At 40.5% G+C, this 20838-nt stretch overlaps 2 protein-coding genes across 7 annotated transcripts in view; one reads left to right on the top strand and one right to left on the bottom strand.

Annotated features, from left to right (window-relative positions):
* The window catches only part of ift74 (intraflagellar transport 74), a 16087-nt gene extending 11646 nt beyond the window's left edge, over positions 1 to 4441 (top strand). For 2 of the 3 annotated variants that reach the window (XM_067486154.1, XM_067486153.1), the window contains 5 exons: positions 110 to 236; positions 334 to 497; positions 683 to 808; positions 1049 to 1109; positions 1295 to 4441. In XM_067486154.1, the coding sequence (XP_067342255.1) occupies positions 110 to 236; positions 334 to 497; positions 683 to 808; positions 1049 to 1109; positions 1295 to 1410 (594 nt within the window). In that variant the 3' untranslated portion in view covers positions 1411 to 4441. The remainder of the gene's footprint in view (positions 1 to 109; positions 237 to 333; positions 498 to 682; positions 809 to 1048; positions 1110 to 1294) is intronic. The other variant, XM_067486155.1, reaches the window with a different exon arrangement.
* zcchc2 (zinc finger, CCHC domain containing 2) lies at positions 1797 to 20838 on the bottom strand. 4 transcript variants are annotated; one of them, XM_067486150.1, is made up of 14 exons: positions 19865 to 20838; positions 17149 to 17248; positions 15892 to 15959; positions 13462 to 13533; positions 13046 to 13146; positions 11185 to 11288; positions 10901 to 10963; positions 10318 to 10378; positions 9983 to 10106; positions 8658 to 8722; positions 8176 to 8252; positions 7946 to 8059; positions 6314 to 7864; positions 1797 to 5941 (listed from the first exon to the last, which is right to left on the bottom strand). In XM_067486150.1, the coding sequence occupies exons 1-14, from the start codon at positions 20645 to 20647 to the stop codon at positions 5703 to 5705; spliced, it is 3522 nt and encodes a 1173-aa protein (XP_067342251.1). In that variant the 5' UTR covers positions 20648 to 20838; the 3' UTR covers positions 1797 to 5702. The 4 variants fall into 4 exon arrangements, with proteins under 4 accessions (XP_067342251.1, XP_067342249.1, XP_067342253.1 ...); XM_067486148.1 differs by having other exon boundaries at positions 15892 to 15962; positions 19865 to 20837; XM_067486152.1 differs by having other exon boundaries at positions 1797 to 4768; positions 15892 to 15962; positions 19865 to 20836.

Genomic DNA, 20838 nt, shown 5'->3' with positions numbered 1-20838 from the left:
GCAGGGCAATTATTAGTGAGAGGAAGGAAAGGAATGTAATGAAGATGGAATAAACAATGGAGACTCAAAGAAATGCCAAAGAAATGACTTTGTGTCTATGTGAATGTAGAACATGTTGCGTCTACGTCAGATGGATACAGTGACGGCAAGTGAGCTGAGAAATTTGCAGGACGTTTTGGTCAGCAAGGAGACTGAGGTGGTCCAATCAGAGAGCACCGCCAAGGGACTTACAACAGGTCAGTAACACACACGCCCTTCATTGCGTGTGTGTCTAATATGAAAAGGCCTATTATGAAAAACAATTCATTCTATTCGATAATTTTAACCTCCCAGAGTCTCAGCGTCTGCAGCAGGACCTGGAGAAGGTGCAGCAGCTGGAGGGGAAGATCACAGGTGAGCTCAGCACTTTGAAGGAGCGAGTCAGCATCATGGACTCTGCGCTGCAAACCTACCGAGACCTGAACACCCTGAAACGTACAGCCGAAGAGAAGAAGCAGGTAACAAAGGCTGTGCTGGAAAAATGTACCATCCTACATTGAGAAAAAGACAAAGTGACAAAAATGTTGTGTACAGTTAATTATTGCATGTATATTTAGAGGTACGTTTGTTTTATAGTTGCTTGACAAATTCAAAAGGACTAAAATCGTAGTCAAACTGTGTGTTTTTTTTTCCTGTGGCGCAGAGGCTACAGGAAGACCAGGTCTCCCTGACTCAGCGGCAGGATTCATTCAAGCTGCTGCTGGAAGAGATGAACCAGAAATATGAAGCTTTGAAGACCAAACTGCTAGAAAATGAGACTCACGCACAGGTTTGAGAGTTTTTACTTTTCCCATTTACCTACAGAAACAACACAGATGTACCAGCCACCTTCTCTGAAAATTTTTCTGTTTACTGGTGTCTTTTGGTTGATAGAGCTTCAGCCTGGTCTTGTGCCTGAAAGGTTCTAGTTTGGTCCAGTAATGTAGAAATATGCACTTCATCGCTCCTTCAGTAACAAGCAAGGCACCTCCATCATTTTCTGCTGTGTGTGTGTGTGTGTCTTTTTTAGCTGGCTAACTTGGAGAGGAAATGGCAGCATTTGGAGCAGAACAACTTTGTCATGAAAGAGTGTATCCTTTAGAAACGTGACAGTGTATTTAAAACCTGCCCATTGGTTACATCTATGATCTAGCGTTGCAGAGCAAGCATAAAATTATTCAAATCTAGGATACAAAAACAAACAAATACTTAAATATTTGAACAAATGTCAAAGAATTAGCATTTTCACAGTTGTTTCCTTTAACTATAGTGTCAGTCATTGCTTCTAAATCCCAGGAGAGCGACTACGCCTCAGTTGCCAAGAACGTCTCCCAACAAGTGGCTGAATACAACAAGAGTGTCATAGACTTGCTGCAAAACAACAGGAGTTGATCACACGTGGAAAACCAGCAGAGTGTCTCTGTTTCCATTTAGTCATCACAGCCCATTTCATTCTCAGGGTTGTTTTTCTGGTCAGCTGTCAGTGATATTTAACAATTAGCCGCTAACCATTTTGCTGCTAGTAGCACTCGCTCCGTACAAACTCCTCTTCTAAAAACTCCACTAAGTCGTATTTTCCATGAAGATTTCTGTCAAAGGAAGCTTTGTCTCTTGTAGCTGCTTGTTGGTTGTAAAATTATCTTAACAAATGTGTTTAGTCAGAGGTTGTAGCTATTTTAGGACAAACGTCAGTAAGCTCCAGGTAGTGAGCTCCATGGGACTCAAGCAGACCAACATGATTAATTCCTTTCTAACAATAAAGCTCAAGGACACTAATGTACCTTCCATTTTTATATTTATTGCTTATAATTACAGGGAAAAAAAAATAAAACAAACAGTTTGCATAAAATCCAAATTCTGCTCTAGAAATATATTTGACCTTTCCAGTACTTTGATATCAAAGAGTAAACATTAAACATTAGAGTGGCAGCAGAATGACCCCTTGCAAATGTACAGTACAGCTTTTTTTTCCCCCTCTTTAAACTAAACTATCAAGGTCAGCAAAACTACACTTGGGTTGTTTGGTGCATCTTTAGAATATACAGTGGACTTCAGTCTCCAGCACATGTGCTCTGACTGGGTCACGACTTCTTCTGATCCACTCTAAACCTCAAATGAGAGGAAGAACTTTGAAACTGAAGATGGTTCAAACTAACAGTAGTGTGTCTCTGTGTCCTTTACAGACTGACAATGAATGTCTCATGGTCTCCACCACTGGCATCTTCGTTACAGTGACTGAGAACATTCCCAAAAAACAAGTGTGTATGCATAGAACTGTTTTAACTCATGCACTGATATAAAGTAGAGCAATAACGGCAGACACAGTCCACAAAGCCCTGAAAACAACCTAAGAGCAGCTGGACTGTTTCTCTCACGAAAAATATTAAATAAACAAGAGCATCAGAAAAATATGGTTTACAATAAGTATTGTTCCACAGAAAAATACAGTATTAGTCACCTTCAGATTGACATGGCAGGAAATCTCCACAGATGCTCAGATAGTCCTTAATGTTCTTATGTCCCAGTCATGAGAAACTATTTACTCCTTATTTACACCTATTATGAAATAAGATCTAACAAAATACTCCTATTAAGTTGAAAGGTTTTTTTTTTTACTAACATGTTTGTTAGTTCCAAAAACTATATTTTGAAATGACATAGGAACGAAAATTTACTTCTATAAAAGTTTTATCTTTAATGTCACATCACATCTGTTGAATTTTCTTCCTTGAAAAACTATTGAACACTTTGGGGCTTCATTTATTATGTCAAATGTTTTCCACAACTCTGACTTGGTTACAAATATTGTACCCAAATATTCAGCAATCCAAACTAAAGCTCTTACTGTGATCCTATTCATTAAATTAACAAGAAGAGAATGTCTGCTACAACATGGAAAGTGTGATTTTCAGGGTAAACATGTCTACACCGGCTAATTACTGTTAGCTCATGTCAAAACTCATGAAGGCAAAAGCTAATGAGTTTGTAGTTAAATACTACATTCAAAAACTGTAGAACATAAGCTTCAGGCTGCAGTTAACATTAAACTAGTCTTCTTGAAGCTACACTACACATCAGTGTTTGCTGGGCTGCCTACAATCAGTGATGATCAAGTTGTCAGTTTTGTTAAGTAAAATCTAAAACTCAAACTAACTTTGTGCAGCGATCAGCTTGGTGTGTGGATGCATGACTCCGTGTCGTCACTGACCTTCATGCATAAACACTGCCATACGTTTAGGGACGTCCTGCTGCTTCTAGCAAAAACCTGCTGACCTCATCAGTCGTGTTGGTACTAACCATCCTGTAAATGTCACCTGTGTGGCCACAATTCAGCAAACACTAAGAGAATTGCTTTAAAAATGCTAAAAACTGTCCATAAAATCCATATTCATAAAAATTAAGTGATACAGCTTTAGAACTATTGTAAATCAACTTATGCATAAATAAATTGCAAGGGCCAATATGAACTGTTAATTGTTAGCCTTACATTCTCACTAACCGACCGACACCCAAGACCTCAGTCTTGGAGAAACTAGCATTGGAATGCGAACCAGCCTGAAAGAGCTATGGCAACAGAACAGGGACAGTTTTTGCCTTTACACACAGCTGAACAACACATTGTAGTTTCTTTAAGACAAACTGAGGCCTTTAGTCTCTCCCAATAGTGGTTAAAACCTTAGAGTACAACCAAAGAGTGTAAAAGTGTCCAAAATGTCCATGAGGACAAATCTACTAAAGAGATCTTCATATTCCCTAGTAGCATTACTGCACCAAATAATCAAGATATCTTGCTCTGGACCAGAACTGAGAGAATAGATGGCTACTTGTTGGCGGTTACCCAACTGGAATTGGACTTCACCATTTTCTTCTGTTGTATTTTTAGTGTTGGTAGAATACAGAGCTCTCACCTAGTCTAAAACGTTAGCTGTAAAAACCGACTCAACTGAAGCCGTCAGAATGCTGATTAGTTCTGCTAGTAAAAATAAATGAATCATTAGATCATCTTAGGTGCGATGAGAACGTTTAGTGCACTTAAGTTCCTGCTTCAATATAGTGCATTTTACCAAGTAAAATCATTTTTTAAAAACGTAAATAAAGTAAAATTACAAAGCAGCACTAACTGTCCAACCAAACATATCAAGTGGTAAAAATGCATGAGCTCTGATACAGATTCCTTAATGAGGTGTACATTCAAAAACCATACAGCAAACCTTTAAATGAGAACTTTTTCTTGTTTAAATGTTTGAAAACTGCTGTACAATTCTGTCAGACAATAAAATCCTATGTGAACAGTAATGAGGAGGAAAAGACTTCTCTACAAAAGAGACTCTCCCATGAATCTGTCAACTTCCTGATAGTTAACTAATAAGTTAAATCTTTCCGACCTTCAGTGCAAAGATATGAAAAAAATAAAACAAACTAACTGAAAGGGAAGGGAGCGGGAGTCACATGGATTGTTGCCGTACGTGAGACAGTGAATCATCTCCAAGGAAACAACATTTTCTCAGGCACAAGTACTTAGGCTTTGTCCACTGAGCCCTTGGCAGGTCACTTTCTTTTTGAGGTTTTCCTTTTTCCTGAAGTGCAAAGAAGCCTCCATGCACTGCTCTCAAACAGTGCCTGGGGAAGACCGACAGACCATTGCATTGGAACAAGACCAGAGGGAAGTTCTTTTCATCTTCTCTTCTTCAATCCGCATTGTCAAGTGTCTCTGAAACGTGGGAGGCTGCGTACTTTAACCGGAAGCCGCCTGCAATGGAAAAACACACAAGCAACCATATGGATACAGGTGCAGTTTAGACCAGCAGAAAACAACTAGCCCTATGTTTAAGGATTAAAGTGCAGTCAAGTGTTGTGTTCTTTAGAGGAATAGAGCTTCACATCCTCTGTTCATGCCTTTGAGATTTTCTATGGATTCCATCTCAGATCATCTCTGTTAGGACAATAGAACTAAAACTGCAGGTGTTAGAAAATGCCGTCTGAAGAGGCTTTTTTTACCGTTCAGATGTCTTTAAAGTGTATCTCCAAAACTCGATCACTTCAACCAAAACTACAATTTCACGATTGTGAGTAAGCAAATGACATAACAGAGTAAAACTCCTCTGGATGACGTTGCCGGAGTTTTTCAGCGAGGAGCAGAGCGATGGGCCATTCATTACCAGGTACTTCACAACTAGAACCTTGCGAAGCAAAGTGAAAACCTTTATCTACTTGTAGAATGTGACACCAACATTTCAACATATGTAAACTGCTTCCTGCTGCTGTTACTTAAGTGAATGTAAACGCTCTGATTGTTCCCATCGACAGGAAAGTAACCAGGTTACTGGTTAAAACACTTTTCTCTGCCATGTATAAGCTTAAACAGGTTTCTTCAATGCATGTGTGTAACACAAGCTGCAGACAGGGCAGTGAATAAGGGGGAGGTCTTAACAGGGTAACGCAGCCTTGTTTTCAAGTCAATTCTGCACAAATTTTGACTGAAAATCAAGCTAACTCAAAGTGCCATGTTGAAGTCTAAACGAGTTGCTTTCAACTTCATTCTAATAGTTTGTGCTTTGGTTGATGTGGGTGTGTCTCCCCCCTCCTCTCTTCTGTCTCCTTGCACAGCAACACAAACAAAGTTGGATAGTGGAAATCTGAGCCGGGCTTCCAAAATAAGTAAGTCAGAGGAGAAATCAGATTACTCATGTTCTATGCGGATTTCCAGTGACTAGGTTTCTTAAGTGCATGAAAGCACCGTTAGCCTGAGAAAGCGGATTTCTCTCAGTAACCTCGTTATTCAAGTGCACATAAACACAGTGAATGACTAAACGGCTCCCTCTTAGGATTATGTACATCCTGGTAATTATGCACGAGTGGGTTTTGTCTGCGTTTAATTTGTGAACCATTTGCTTCACGAGCAGCTCTCGGCCTGGATTGCCATCTAAAAGGGAGGCAAACACACATTAAGGCTGTGCTCACATACTGCTTGTTGCTTTGACATTGTATAAAACACACAAAGCAAAATGTCATGTGCTGACCATTCAGAATGGAAACAGTGGCCATGGTGGCAGACGTGTGTCTTCTACGATTAGTTTCAAAGATAAACTTTTCTCCTCTTGGTCAAAAAAAGTTCATCCTCATAATGCTCATACTGTGACTCCTACCACACTGCACTACAGACATTCTGACTGCTTAGAACCGTCCACCCTAACTCCTCACTTTCTTGGCTGAACTTTCTGAGGATTGCAGAGGGTTCTGGAAAAGGGAAACTTAGGGCTTCCCTGTTTCTGCCTGCTCCGTGTTGCTGCTTTACCTTGCTGTGATGACTCTATGGACGGCTGGTTGCAATCCTGAGCATAGTGACCGCTCACACCACAGTTATAACAGGACACATTGCCGTTCTTCTTATTGACTCCACCCCCCCCCAGTGTCACAGCAGGCACCATCCCTAGAGGATTTGGGTACATGTGCTGGTAGAGGCGCTGACAGAACGATGCAGCCGGGCCCATCTGCTGCTGGAGGTTGTAGTTTGCAGCTGCTGCCACTGCCACGGCCTGGGTGCTCAGCATGTGCGACGGCACGTCTGCGTGGCTGTGAGAATGAGTATGGAGGGGGCCGAAGGGGGGCGGGTGTGCAGGAGGTGGAGCAGTAGAGAAGAAGGTGGGCATGTTGGCAGCACCGTTGGCTTGGTGGGGAGTCTGGGCCTGAGTGAGGTAGCTGTTACTACACAGGCTTGTTAGCTGGAAGAGAGGTGGAGGAACACTGAACACCTGCCGTGCTGCTGCCATCTGGTGGGCAGGGAAGAATAAAGGCGTTTGGCAGCCAGAGGCACCGCTGACATTGCTGCTGCTTCCACTGCCTCGCCCCCCGCAATTATTGTGACAGCCACATGTGCCACAACTGATCAGTTGCTGTTGCTGCTGTGGTTGTTGTTGTTGTTGGGGTGGAGGTGTTGCTTGTTTCTGCTGGGTTTGCTGAAGAGGAATTGGGTTGCCAGGAGAAACAGGAACAGTTCTACAGGATGCGCTGCTGTTGCTGTAGGATGTACAGTCACTGTGTGCTGTGCTGTGAGTAAGTGCTGGGGTGGGGCTGGGAGCAGGTCCAGGGGTGTGGGTGGGCACAGCTAGAGGGAGAGGTGCTTGTACATGTCCAGGAGATGGGGCTATTCCTGTTGCTGCAGGTGCTCCTACAGCAGAGATGAGAGGTGCGGGGACAGGGGGCAGGGGGTAGGGAGACGGTAATGTTAAGGTGGGGTGCTTGGTATGCGACTTCTCTACGTGAGGGAGAGAGGAGGCCAGAGCCAGGCTGACACTGGCTGGGTCTTGACAGGGCAGAGACTGTTGCAAAGTAGAGGGGAAGGATGTAGGCCCAGGAGTCAAGACACCGATGGGTCTAGCAGGGGCCTGGTTAGAAGCCTGTGGAACAGCGGGACTAGAACTACTCCCAGAACCTCCATCTGTGCCACCTTGGCTGTGAGGCATAACTGTTTGGAATCTAGCAACAACAGGCTGCACAGCCGGACTTCCTGGAGGATGGAGGCCAATAGGTGGAATCCCAAAAGTTGGAAGCATGTCTCTCTTTTCTGGGTCTCCCCTAATTCCAGGCCCAGGGACAGCGTTAGGCACTAAGGGCATCTGTATCACCAGTGGCCCAGTTGACGGCTTCCCATCGGGAAGTGGCAGAGAGGAGTCCGTGGCCCCGTTGGTCAGCACATAGGGCAGAGGCATGAAGGAGAGAGGGTGTAACTCTGAGCTTATCTCTGGACAGGTGGGCTCCATCTGGGCCACCACAGCTGGACCAGCCTGTGTGTAGATGAAGTTAGGACCCGGCCCTTTACTGGAGTCATCAGAGTGGCTGTCTGTATCTACCAGAGAGACAAGAGTCAGTCCATATTACACCCACATCCTAGAGTAAGAGATTAGACAGCACAGATGATTCTTCTTACCTTTGTTATTGTCGTCCTCACTATCCAGACTCTCTGGTCTGTGTTGAGGGCTGGATGGGGAGCTGTAACTTTCTGATGAGGTCTCACCAAAGGTATCTGCACCAGAACCCCCATCTGCAACAACATGAATGTTCAACTGCACAAAGTCTACCAGGTATAACAGACGTGTAAACCGAATGTATGATCTAATTCCAAATATGTTAGTTACTCAAATTAGATTTGGCACCAACCTTTCCTCTGAGTTGATAAAGCTGGTATCAAACTACCATTAGTCACAAAGGCAGCTCCTTTTTTCTTCCCCTTGTCCCTGGAAAGTGGAGTAAGATGGAGCAGAGAACTATACAATTAAATATATGAATACAATATTCAGCTGGGTCTTCTTTAAATCACATTTGTCTATTTACACTGAACTAAATGAAGTCAGCTAAAGACTCCAGTGTTCAGTTTTCACAGCTGCTGGCCCCCAATAACTAGAGGCTGTGAATTAATACACATGTTGTAAATACATTGGTTTCAAAATTAATTAAGTACAATCTGATAATAAATTATGATAATGTGTGTTAATGTTGAAACCCTTCTGAACTGTTATTGTACTTTAAAATCACCACAGCCTTCATGTGACAGCGTGATCATGACGTCTGTTTCAGTGTTACAACCCATCTGCACAGTTCCCATATCATCATCATATAACGCTGATGAATGGACGACCTACCTCTCTGTAGGTGGGACTCTGGTGCTTTTTATGACTTGGTGGCTTCTCGTCTCAATTTCTTGGTGCTGTGAAAAGAATCAGAGCAGCTTTGAGTTTGGAAGAATTCCTTTAGGATTTAGATGAGTCTTCATACATTATTGCATTTTATTTGTAATGTTATTTTATTCATTTCCACTGCCTAATGTGGCCCAAACCACAAATTGTGCACAAAATTATTGCTATAGCAAAATAAAAAAAAACGGTTATCTTCTAAACGGGGAAGACAGTGGGGAATTGTTGGGTTCTCTTTATACATCTTTATAATCTTGACTTTATTCTGTAAAGTGCCCTGAGATGACTTTGTTGTGAATTGGCGCTATATAAATAAAGTTGAATTGAATTGAATCAAAATCATGTAGGACTTTTTGTAGATATTATTTTTTTTTACATATAACTGGATACTAAAAACATACAACCTTTATATAGTAACAGTGTATCATTACTGTATTCATCCAAATATCCTAGACCACAATATCCCTGTCAGACATTTTTGGAAAAAAAATATTTTCATTTTCCTTCAAAAGAAGTTAGTTTGCTGTTCAGTATGTTGTGCATTGTATGTAATTTCTTACCAAAAATTATTACAGATACAAAGAAAAACAAGGCACATACAAGCATTTACCTTTATAAATCCTATATTATAACAATAACAGGGAGGGAGCAGGCTGCTTTGTCAGCTCACATACATGTAGTCATGACCTACATCAGTGAGATTAGCTGTGAGAAGTCCCATTCACGTGGCATTGTGACACTGTGAGGTACAAAGGCATAGAACTACAACCTCGGAATGATTAACTAGTCTTCTTGGAGCTGTCCTGCAGAAATGCACTGCTGAGTTAATAATTACACCAACACTGCTAAAGATCAGCTGCTGGTACACGTGAGAAAAGCAAAACAACTTGATTGAGCAAGACTTTCAACCCAGTAACTCAGCAGCAATTCTCCCTTACAGAAACCTAGGTAGGTAAATTATGAACACTGATCTCACAAAAGGACAATGTTACTTTTCTTATTTTAATGCATCAGAGAACACAGTCTTCTAGAATCTTCAAGAAGTGCAGCCACCAGTGAACAAGCATGTTTGGGGTAACAATGTTTTGGATGCCTGAGCATCTCAATAGAAATCCCACAACATTCTGAATTATGTCATGAACTTCCTTCGGCAGCCGCAAGTTGTCGTGGGATGTAGACGTACTGCAGACAGGAAGTTGGCAACAAGCAAAAGGCAAAAACACCCTAACAGCAGTGGGATGGTGTGTGTGTGTGTGATAGCACTCTGCCTTCACCTGCTCAGCCTCCTGACTGCTCCTCTGTGTACAGCTCTTCTTCCTCCTCTCTGCTGGACCACTGAGCTCAGTGGTGTGCATCCCCTTCCAACTGTCCCCCTGGGAAGCTTTGGCACTGGAGAGACTGATGGAAAGGAGAGAAATACAAGTGTTGTCTTCAACATAGAGGAGATCACTTAAAGGTTGTTTAAACTCTATTATTGAACTTCCTCAACAGCATCACTATAACAGTCTAAAAAGGTACTTATATTTTTTCCTATGTAGCGTGTCCTGTTAAGAATGTAAGGAAACATCTCTGTATCTAACCGGCACAGATGAGACAACAGTTTACTCACCCTGGACAGGGACTCTTGGTCCCATGCTTTTTCTTTTGTCCCTGAACATACGACTCTAAATCTAGAGACAGAGAAAAATCTTGCATCAATATTCAAGAAAGACGATGCCCAATTGTTGTAGCCTTCTTTCTCTGTAATTGATTGTACATGACACTTCTTTACCTATTGCAAATTTCAAGAACCAGGACAGATATACAACATGAAGTCATCAGGATTAGTAATGAATGTGACATTTTTCCAAAAAGCATTAACAAAGTAAAGTATGAGCCAGACTGGGGCTGTGGTTGCTGCGGCTTGAGCTTAACTCACATATAGATGATGAAACCTGAGTATTTAAAACAGGCTCAGCATTTCCATTTCATTTTTACTGTGTAGCTTAAACTACAGCTGCAGCTCTGGTTAGTGGGCTGCTCCTTTGTTTTATCTGTACACACAATCAGGCCTCATTCACTGATCACTTATTACACATGCTGATGTGAATTTCTTTGATTCTCTTTGTTGCCTTCTCCCTGCTGATTGGTATATCATACACTTGTCCTACATAAATAATAGAACGCAAAGTGTTGTAAAAACATTTCTTCACCTTCCTCCTGACTGGAGACATCAGAACAGTCTCCCTGGTACACCTTTCCCAGCTGGCAGTTGCCTATTAAAAAAAAAAAAAAACAGGATCACTTGTTATCGGGTTGATGCCTGAGAACAGTCTGATGCATCACTGATCTGATGTGACTCAGATGACTAGCACTATATAAAGCAGCAGAACAGATAAATGTTACCCATTCAAAGCACTGACTTCAAAGCCAAAGAGAAAATAACGTGACTTGTAGTCAGTGCTTCATGGATGTTCACACTTGATCTGATACTCACATCTGCAACAGGTACGTGCAGCAGAGTAACTGGAGTCACAATTGAAGAAGCTGCAGACCTTTCTGGTTTGTTTGAAGACTGGAGGAGCAGACAGAAACCGTTCCCTAAAAGGTAGAGACAGAGAGGATGTAGAGCAAATAAATTAGGCAGAGCTAAACCTATGTGTGTGTGTGTGTGTGTGTTAGTGAAACAACTAGTGAAGCTAGTGAAACAACCACTACCTTTCTGAAGATATTATACATCATATTTCCATTTTTAATAAAATGGAAGCTGATATGATGGGATCCTCTACAATCAAAAGGTATGTCTCTGCTGGGTTTTTCAGAGATTTAAAAATTCTCAGTTCTGTACAGCCTTTATATTAATAATAATAGTATAAATAATAATAATAATAATAATAATAATCGCAGAAAAACAAGCTTTTGGAGCAAACTTGAAAGTTCGTGTTCGATGCAATAACAGACAAACTTGTCCTTTAGCTCATTTCCAAAAGATCCAAAACAAACAGGCAGCACATATGTTGCCAGCACTTCACTCTGGGTCATTATATTAAAGCACGCAGCACGTTGCTCATAAACACTTTTCCCAAGCAGCTTTTCATTGAACAACTTTGTCGCACCACCGAAAGGGGAGAATGTTTATGAAGAATTAGCCACAGAGGAAACTGTCTCCACTTTGTCCAGTGCAAGTGTTGTAGCTGCCAATGACTCTTCTAAACTGGACCACCACCAAGTTTCCCACTCACCATAGGTAAGAAAGATGAACATAAATGATAAAGTTATGATGTGATATAAATGGCTGTTATGGTGGAATATTAACCCATTTTCTGTTTCATGGCTCTAATTTAAAACTAACCAACTTAGCCTGTAAGTTAAAGCTAGTATGCTTCACATACATCTCCACAAGAAATTGCTCATAACAGTAAATCCATGTACAGCACTTAACAAAACATTATACATCTTTGCCTGAGACACAATCTGTGTACAGGAGAAATATAAGTGATAAAAGTAGTGGCAGTCTTTACAGTGAGTGACCTGCGTAAATGTCCTGCTTTAGGAACGTTTATGTTTGTAACTATACAAATACAGTCAAATTTATTTGTTGAATTAAACACAAACACACACACACACACACACACACACCTGCAATCCATTGTCACCATGTCACTGCGTTGCACAGCGTAAAGTGGTAATAGGGTCAACCGTTCGCTAAGTACTTCTGGTTTTTGTGAAAAAGGTCTATTGCGTTTTCACATTCACACACTAATTTTTACTCTACTCTGCAACAGAATGCTGCACTGTGAAACCTGCTGTGATGTAAAACTTCTAATGGGCACAACCTATTACGAGTTCATTAAAGAATAATTGGGATTTGGATCTGATTTACTGTGCCTGATACTGATGCTACTATTCCTGATGATTAATCATCAGTTGTCTTCTTAGTGAACTGAGGCACAGCATTTTACAGATGTATTGTATATAGGAAATGAACAGGATTCTCCAAGGAGAACAAAATGAAATGACCACAGTCGGGTGCAGGCTGCAGACTGTAATGTTTTCATGTGATCCTATATGGTGTAAGCCAGAGGAACAGCAAACAGCTACACAGACTCCTGACCAGTCCATCAGGCATAACCTACAGAACTATATTTGAATTTATCTAAACTCTATTAAGTCAGGAACCTTTCCAAAATAAAAGGAATCATTAAGGTTAAATACATTTTGGGACCATTCAAATCCAAAAGCAAAAATATTTATATTAAAGATTCATATTGATAATTTATTGGTTATAACTGTGCTACCATTCATGCAGTTTTTACAAAACTCATACCTGTTTTGTATGTAGGTCAAATGTATTATACCTGAGTTTAATCTCAACCTCTCTGGCCTGATACTGGTCCCCCTGGTTCAGAAGCCTCAGGATGCCCTTTGCAAAAGGCTCAGTACACTGATCCTTTGGAAGCTGCACAGTAAGAAGAGAAAGGTCAATAACAGGCAGATGATACTGACAAAAAAACAGGTCTGCATCATATTTATCATCCTCAGTCTGTTAATATCTGTAATGACAAATCATGTCTAATCATGTCAAATGTGCTATCAAACAGCAGCAAGGCTTTGGATTCAGCTTCAGTGGTCTTGAATTAACTTTTAGCCAAAGGTGACATACTGTGCTGTACTTTTAACTCATTGCTAGACCATTTTCCTCAAAACTCTAAACGTGATGACTGAAAACAAATCTTTTAAAAATTAGAGGACAGGAGAGAGCATTCATTCGTACCTTAAGAAGGAAGGTCTCCAGGTCCAGATGGGTTTTGGTCACACTGCTAGAAGAAGAATCTGACCACTTCACCTGAAAAAGTAGAGAACAGTTTGCATCACCACTATGATGAGTAAGTTGGCATTAGCAAAATCAGAGAAGAGAATGAGCTAGTGCCACATCATACAGCTTTACAGTAAACACAATTGTTAAAAAGGGGCCTTTAAAAAATAAAATCAAGGAGAAAAAAAAAAAAAAAAATTACCACGAATTACACAACACAAAAATAACTCAAAATTAACAACACATTGACACACACACACTCAGTGGTAGGGAAAAACACAGGAGACAGAAAATCAAGTTAATTCCCAACAAGTGAGGAGTAGACAAAGCCCAAATTGGCTTCTCATCTTCATATATAAGCACATTCTTTTCTGCGATATAACAATGTATCTTGCCTGACAATAGAAAAATGCATTGCTATGCATATTACACACTTTATCATTAGCTTTTATTTGATGTTAATTTTATATAAAGGAACCATAGATATGAAAGAGCAGGTTGTAAATAAAGCTAGATATTTGTGATGATCTTTTCCTGAGCTGTATGAGCACGAGTTAATCATGACCATGTGAGGCTGTATGAGCCTCAGTAACACAATACAAAAATTGTTGCAGTCCAAAAACCATTTCTTAAAGTAGGTGACATCAAATCTGTGTTTTCATGTGTGATCCATTACGACCACCCAATCTTCAGACATCTCCCTGTGCCCTACTGTTTGTCTTTACTTCAACACAATAGGTTTCATGGAAAAGATAAAAAGCTGTTTTCAGACGCTTTCAGGCACTTTAGTAATCGTGAGTGATCCCGCACAAACACAAAACCAATCATGAACAACTAACTTCAGAGACAAAAACAACCTCCGGCAGTAGTTGTGATCCCTACAGAGCCCTGACCTCAACGTCACTGAGTCAGTCTTAGACTGCAAGCAGAAACAGGTACAATCTGTAAAGGAACTGCAGCAAGTAGAAAAACTGTGCCAAGAGAGTTGGTGCTGATTTAAAGGCAACTTTTTAAGACCACATATAGGTTTAATTTAGTATGTGTTTACTGTATTTTATATAAAATTTAAAAAAGTTTATAGATTTAGAAAAACAATGCAATACATTTAGTGCCCAACATTGTTTCACTGTACTATTTTAAACGTATATGGCTGCAATAGAGTCCGAAATATTGAAATCAAATGTGTAAATGGATCAGTGCTAGTAACACTGCATCTTACCTATCACAAATACTTAACACATGGTTTTTAAATCTCTGTTCGTGTGTGAAAGCAATTGCTCTTCATCACGAATGTCATGATCACATTCACACAAGCAGCTGGAATCAATGCCCTTGCTTAAGGGCACCACAATGGGGTTAACGATGGAGAGGAAAGGGTTGTATTTGCCCTCATCCCAACCCAATTTTTGTCTGCAAAATTTCCTGCTTGTTTCTCAAACCTTAAGACCATTGCTGCTATGACAACACACACACACACACACACACACACACTATGAAGTGAAAATCTTTGATCATCAGTGGTTTTGGTCCAGTATAAACAGATGGAGAGTGAGGTCAACTCACTGTGGTGAGTATTGTTGGCTTGACTGTCAAAGCCCAGCAAGCCAAGCAAGTCTCCTCTCCATCTGCCTCCACCAAAATGTCTCTCTGTAAGTTAGGGCTAAATATTTCTATTAGTTACTATGATGTTGGGATTAAAATCATTTTTGAAAAGGGTTTTTTTCAGCAGTGTTGTGCCACCAAAATTTTAGCACAGCAATTATTAACTGAGCCAAAATAAAAGGAAATACACTACTCACAAACAGAAGCATATGAAGGTAGTAAAATATTGGCTGTGGATCATCATGTCGCTGACCCCGACTGTGACTCAGCTACAAACTGTAGTCTAAAAATAAACTCTACCACCATTTTTAAATAGGGCCCGAGGACCTCATATGGTGCTTAGGCATTTAGTACATTCTTTATCTGCCTTGTTGAAGGTTTGTTAGGAAAGGCTTAAGTACATAAAACAGTTGGTTTGAACATGGTTTTTAAGACTAAAATAAACAATGAGAAAATAGAAAGGTGTTTGAAGCAGACATGAGAGCAAGAATGTGCCAGGTACACTACAAGGAAAAGACATAACTTCCTGAACTAGAGATCAGTTACTCCAGGCATTTGTAATGTTGTGATCCCAAAAATTAATTCAACTAATCCCCAGTGAATTCTGTGACCTTGCAATTGAAAACATGATAAATAGAAAAGCCTTCTCAAAATCTGGAATTTTAGGTGCAACAATCTCTAGAGTGTCCATGAAATCCCAAAGGGAAAGAGGGATTAAATGTGTCCATGCACACGGCATCCAAAGATCTTGAAGCAGAGCTGTGTGTTTTTGGTGAGGTTACCTACCTCGAAGTTGTATTCCTTGTCTATCCTGGTCTGAGAAATGCTTGTGAGCACGATTGCTTCAATATGCACTGCTGCAACAACAGAGACAAGTCATGAAGTTTTTGGCTCTAAAACAGATTCATAAGACTTATACAGTGACTGAGACTAAGTGAAATCAAATTCACAAATTCTGATATACAGTACATGCACTGAAATAACATGAACATATTTAGGCTTATTCAATTACATGTGTTATTATAGCATATACTATGTGTTGATATGTGCCTGTACCTGTCTATATGTGTATTTGAAGAAATCTAGAAAAATTAGCAATGTTTACTGTGTAAACTGCAAACATAAAAAACAAAAAAAATAAAAATAGATCATATATCATTTTTCCCCTTGAAAATTCTTCAGGCATGGTGGCAAGAGGACAATAAAGGTTTAGCGAACGCAAACTCAAATATTTTGTTATTTCTCACGCAATGCAAGATATTAAGTAAAACCAATAAAAAGATTAAAATCCACATGTGAAATATATGAACTAAAAGTATTATAAACTGAAGTTGGTGCAGATGCACCAACATTCCAGCTGGGTGTTCTGTTTGTTTCCAGCTGTTGGTTCAACTGCAGAGTGCATTTGATCCATAGTCTGTTTACTGTAACAAATGATTACTTAGCGATCACTTATGTAAAACTTTTGTAAAGATACCAATTACTGACACCTCATAACATGTAACGTATAGAACCAATTTACTGTAACCACTAAAAACGTGATGTAAAACGAGTGAAGAAAATGCCTTGTTTCCATAAACCTCAGTGTACGTATGTAAAGGGGTATTTTCACTCTCATTCATGTTTTCATCTGTTCCCAGGTTTGTTCATTTTTCTTAGAAGAGACACTAAGAGAGGCAGCAAACATTGACTCCCAGATGCCAATAATTTTAATATGTGTGTATTGGACAGATTTTTTAAAATGACTGTTATGAAGGCATGGTGGAGGGGGGTCTCGTTATAGGCAATGTAAGCAATGTAAATACTTTAAAGGCCAAGTAATTGACAAGTAATTGACACAGAATAACTGAAAAAGGTTTCATGCTATCATGGCAAATGTCTGCTTTCCATACAAAAATTGCTATGATGTCAGATTTTTCTCCCGTGCATACTCTGTGTTTGTGTGGAATAAATGAAGCTAATTTGGATCCACAAATCAGGGTCAAAATGCTTTCGTCATTTCCGTGTTATACCCGCATCAGAACAATGGTACAGGATACACACCTTCTCTTGGTGCTGTTCTGCGGCTGGAGCGCTGACTCTGGTATGGAGGATGGGAGGCCGTGCACTCTCCTAAGTATTCCGCCTTTGGTCCTGTCAGCTCCTGGAAACAAAAAAAAAGGACACCAGTCAGTTAGTGGTTCATACTCTTTTATTCCAATTCAGATCTTCAGCTATAGCAAAACTGTCATACCTTATACAGTAATTTCTGTAACTGGGAACTTCAGATTAACACGTATAGGATTTAGTTTTCCAAACACTGTACACAAATGTACTTATGTCCACATAAAGTGACCAAAAATAAACCTACTAATTTTGGAAAATATTAAATTTGGAAGAAAAAATTACAATATTTTCAAAAACTGTTCCATATTTCAAGTAGGTTTAAGCTTGTGGCATTTCAAAAAGTCAGCACACCATAACTGTCTGACAATCAACTAGAATGGAGCAGACATGAAACCCCAGTTACCACTGTTTATTTCTAACCTTCTTACTTTCTCTTTTACTACATTTGACAGACCCACAGTCCAGAGCCAGTACTCTCCTTTAAAAACGGCAAATGTGATTTTATTAAAAGCTGTGCATCTTCACCAGGCCAAGCCCTGGCTCACAATCAAGTCAGACTTGTTGATTCATCCAGAACATAGACAGTATTGTTTTAAGGTACACTCACTGTGTACTGCAGTCATTTTTTATATTTAGAAATATTTATAATTCTTCATGTCAAAACCTAGCATCTGCAATACCCCCAATGGTGTGGAGTTCCCTCGTCAATTTACATTCAACCAAAAAATAAAAACAAAGCAAAGTAGTTGATTAGGCATTGCAGCTAATATTATAGTTACACTGATGAAACTCTTCACATCAGAAACAAAATCCACCTCTAACACCTAAGAGATGGACGTCACACAGCAATGGTTTATCTGGCAGTGACAACACCGTTCAAGTGATATTTAAGTGTTTTAATCATTACCCATTTCCAACGGCTTTCTATTGAGAGACTACATCTGTTAAGAAAACAGATCCCAGTATCATTTTTTGCTTCAACGTTTGAATTGTTGGGTCAAAATTTGGTGTTAAGTAAAAGTATGAATCATGGTTCAGGCTGGTGGTGGTGGCATAATGTGTCGGGAATATTTTCTTAGCAACCTTTGTCTTAGTGCTCTTGCTTAAATGTTACAGTCTACCAGATTTATTGTTGCTGGTCATGTCCAACCCTTTATGACCACAGTGTTAATATCTTCTAATGGCCACTTCCAGCAGCATAACACACCATGTCACACAGCTACCATCATCTCAAACTGGTTTCATGACAGTGAGTTCACTGAATACATATTGGGATAACCAAGGAGTTGTGAATAAAGCGAATGGCAGGTGTAAAAATACATTTCACGAAAAGCTGAAACAATCTGTTAACTCTCCAGCACGTCCTTTCACACAATCACCCCAACCCAAAGGGAAGAAAGTGAGTACAATCAGCTGTTTAGTTTAGTTTGCTGCAATGAAAACCTGCTTACTTGTTGACATCGGTTCTGGGCTGGTAGACACAAAATGTGATAAGTGTTGACCGAAGAAGAATATTGTGTACAAACACACTAATGTTAAACATTATTTAAGCCATATTCAAACAGTATATTTCAGATTTTTAATAGTAGCTCCAGAATAACTTTAACTTTGTAAAACCAAGTTTAAGTTGGTTAGTTTAGGTCTGTGGCAATGATACGTGCTTGACTGGCAGGTGTAGTAGAGTGGTCGTTCTCAGAATCCCCCACTCTTTGGCCAAATTTGGATTTTTTGGGGGACTTGGCACCAAACCCTGGCTCCTCTAGCTTGTTCCATGAAGTTATCTGGGTGTAAAGGTAAAGCTCCAACAAATCAGGAGCATGATCCTACATCGAAATCTCTTTCAAGGAAACTCAGCTAAGTCTTAAGATTTGCAAATCCTCCTTCACTTAACACTAAGGCAAACAACAGCACACGATACAAATTGTCATTAGCAGAACCGATAACCTTGCTACGTAACATTACTTTCAAACAAACCTGAAAAGCAACAAGTAAAAATCCAAAAAGCACCACATGAGCCATGAGACAAAACATCTAACGTCACAGCACAAGACATAATGCGTAACAGTCTCTGTGATAAGCCGCTGCCCAGTTTGGTGGAAATGAAACCTATTGGTACTAGTGTTACGTCGCACAGTAAAAACCGTCTGTCAGACACCTGCTGCAGCGGAGTTATAGCAGTGACGGGTTCGAATAATGTCAGGTGTTAGTAACCAAAGTAACGAAAATATACGGTCAAAAAGATGCTTGGAGATTCATGTGGCTATAACGTTAGCTAACGTTGGGGTTTGGGATATCACCCAGTAAACCTGTTATTTAACCTACATTAATCGTGCGGGACGTTTATAAATGATAAACGTTGTCATAGTAGCTAAAGGACGCATTAGCGTTTTAAGGCTGCTGTAAGCGGTTCAAACCACCTGCTAAACTTTAGCGTTAGCCGCTAGTGAGCGGTAGCCTGTGCATGTTAGCATTAGCGGTCTTGTCTAGAACAGCTCATGCGGGGAAAAGGACGTTTTTTATACCAGAAGATGTTAATTAGCTTAACTTACAAATTTAGCTAACAATAGCAAGGAAAAGCCCAAGTTAAGCAAGTGTTGAGCTAATAGCTTAGCTTTTATTAGTAAAGAGGTTGGTTTCTTGCTCGTGAATTTACCGTTGTCTGAGTGTTTATTCTAAACTGACTTTGACGTCTCTCCTCATCCAGGGCCAGCTCTATTTTGTCAAGCTGCCCCCTGACAGTCTCCCGCTGGTGAAAATGGAAGGCTGGGTGCAGAGAGGCCATGGTAAAAAGCAGGGCCAACTGCTCCAGAGGTCCTGTCGCTAAATCGGTAGTAGAGAAGCCGCAGGTCTGCTCTGACCGCCCGTACATGTCCCCCCCCTGACACGGGTGGTGGTGTGGCTCCTGGAATGGAGGAAGGGAGTAGTCATAATTTTTGTAGAACACAGCCGGGTCTACATGGCTCAGTATCCGAAAGAGTATTCCAGCACATTCTCTACTATCAGAACCGAGGAGGGACAGGCAGACTAGAAGTTTGGACCTGACCACAGGGTCGATCACGTTCGTTAAAAGGCCCAAATCACTCGGGCTATTTGCCCGAAACTCGAAGTCCCGTAAAACATGGTAGTCTTTCCTAGCGAGATCCTCCAAGTAAGATCCCAAAAAGCGGAGCTCCAGGGGTTGGCACATATGAAGCAGTCCGCACATAAACTCGACTCGCTTAGCGGGGTTTAGGTGTAGGCCGAACCACTCAAACACGGTTTCCTTGTCCAGCTGGGGTGGATACACATTGGACCTGGACAAGTCCAGCTCCAACCTGTCGGACACCGACGAGGGTGATACTGCCCTGGGAATATGTTGGCGGTCCAGTCGATCGTCGTCAGCCGTTTCGTCGCCTCCTCCTTCACCCCCTTTCATCGGTAGCTTCATTTTTAGCATTATCAACTCTACTTGAAAGGCTTCAGCGTTTAAGTTCCGGACTAATGTACATTATTAATAACTTACGCGGACTCGTGAAGAGCGAACTGTCAGTCTTCTTACAGTGTTCACTAGCGGTGCTGGTCATCTGAGGCGATGTTTGTCTGTGCAGAGGCAATTTTTTTCCCCCTACGTTTAGTTCTTCTTCTAAC

Source organism: Channa argus, chromosome 19, assembly GCF_033026475.1.
Source record: "Channa argus isolate prfri chromosome 19, Channa argus male v1.0, whole genome shotgun sequence".
Classification (NCBI taxonomy): domain Eukaryota; kingdom Metazoa; phylum Chordata; class Actinopteri; order Anabantiformes; family Channidae; genus Channa; species Channa argus.
The sequence above is the reverse complement of the archived record's forward strand: the minus strand, read 5'-3'. Positions and strand labels throughout refer to the sequence as shown.

Coding starts and splice junctions, on each gene's coding strand:
- zcchc2 (XM_067486148.1), bottom strand. CDS start 20,647: ATGCTAAAAATGAAGCTACCGATGAAAGGGGGTGAAGGAGGAGGCGAC. Junction 8,723..9,982: donor GCAGTCAGGAGGCTGAGCAG/GTGAAGGCAGAG, acceptor TTCTTTTCACAG/CACCAAGAAATTGAGACGAG. Junction 5,942..6,313: donor CATAGAGTCATCACAGCAAG/GTAAAGCAGCAA, acceptor CCTCCCTTTTAG/ATGGCAATCCAGGCCGAGAG.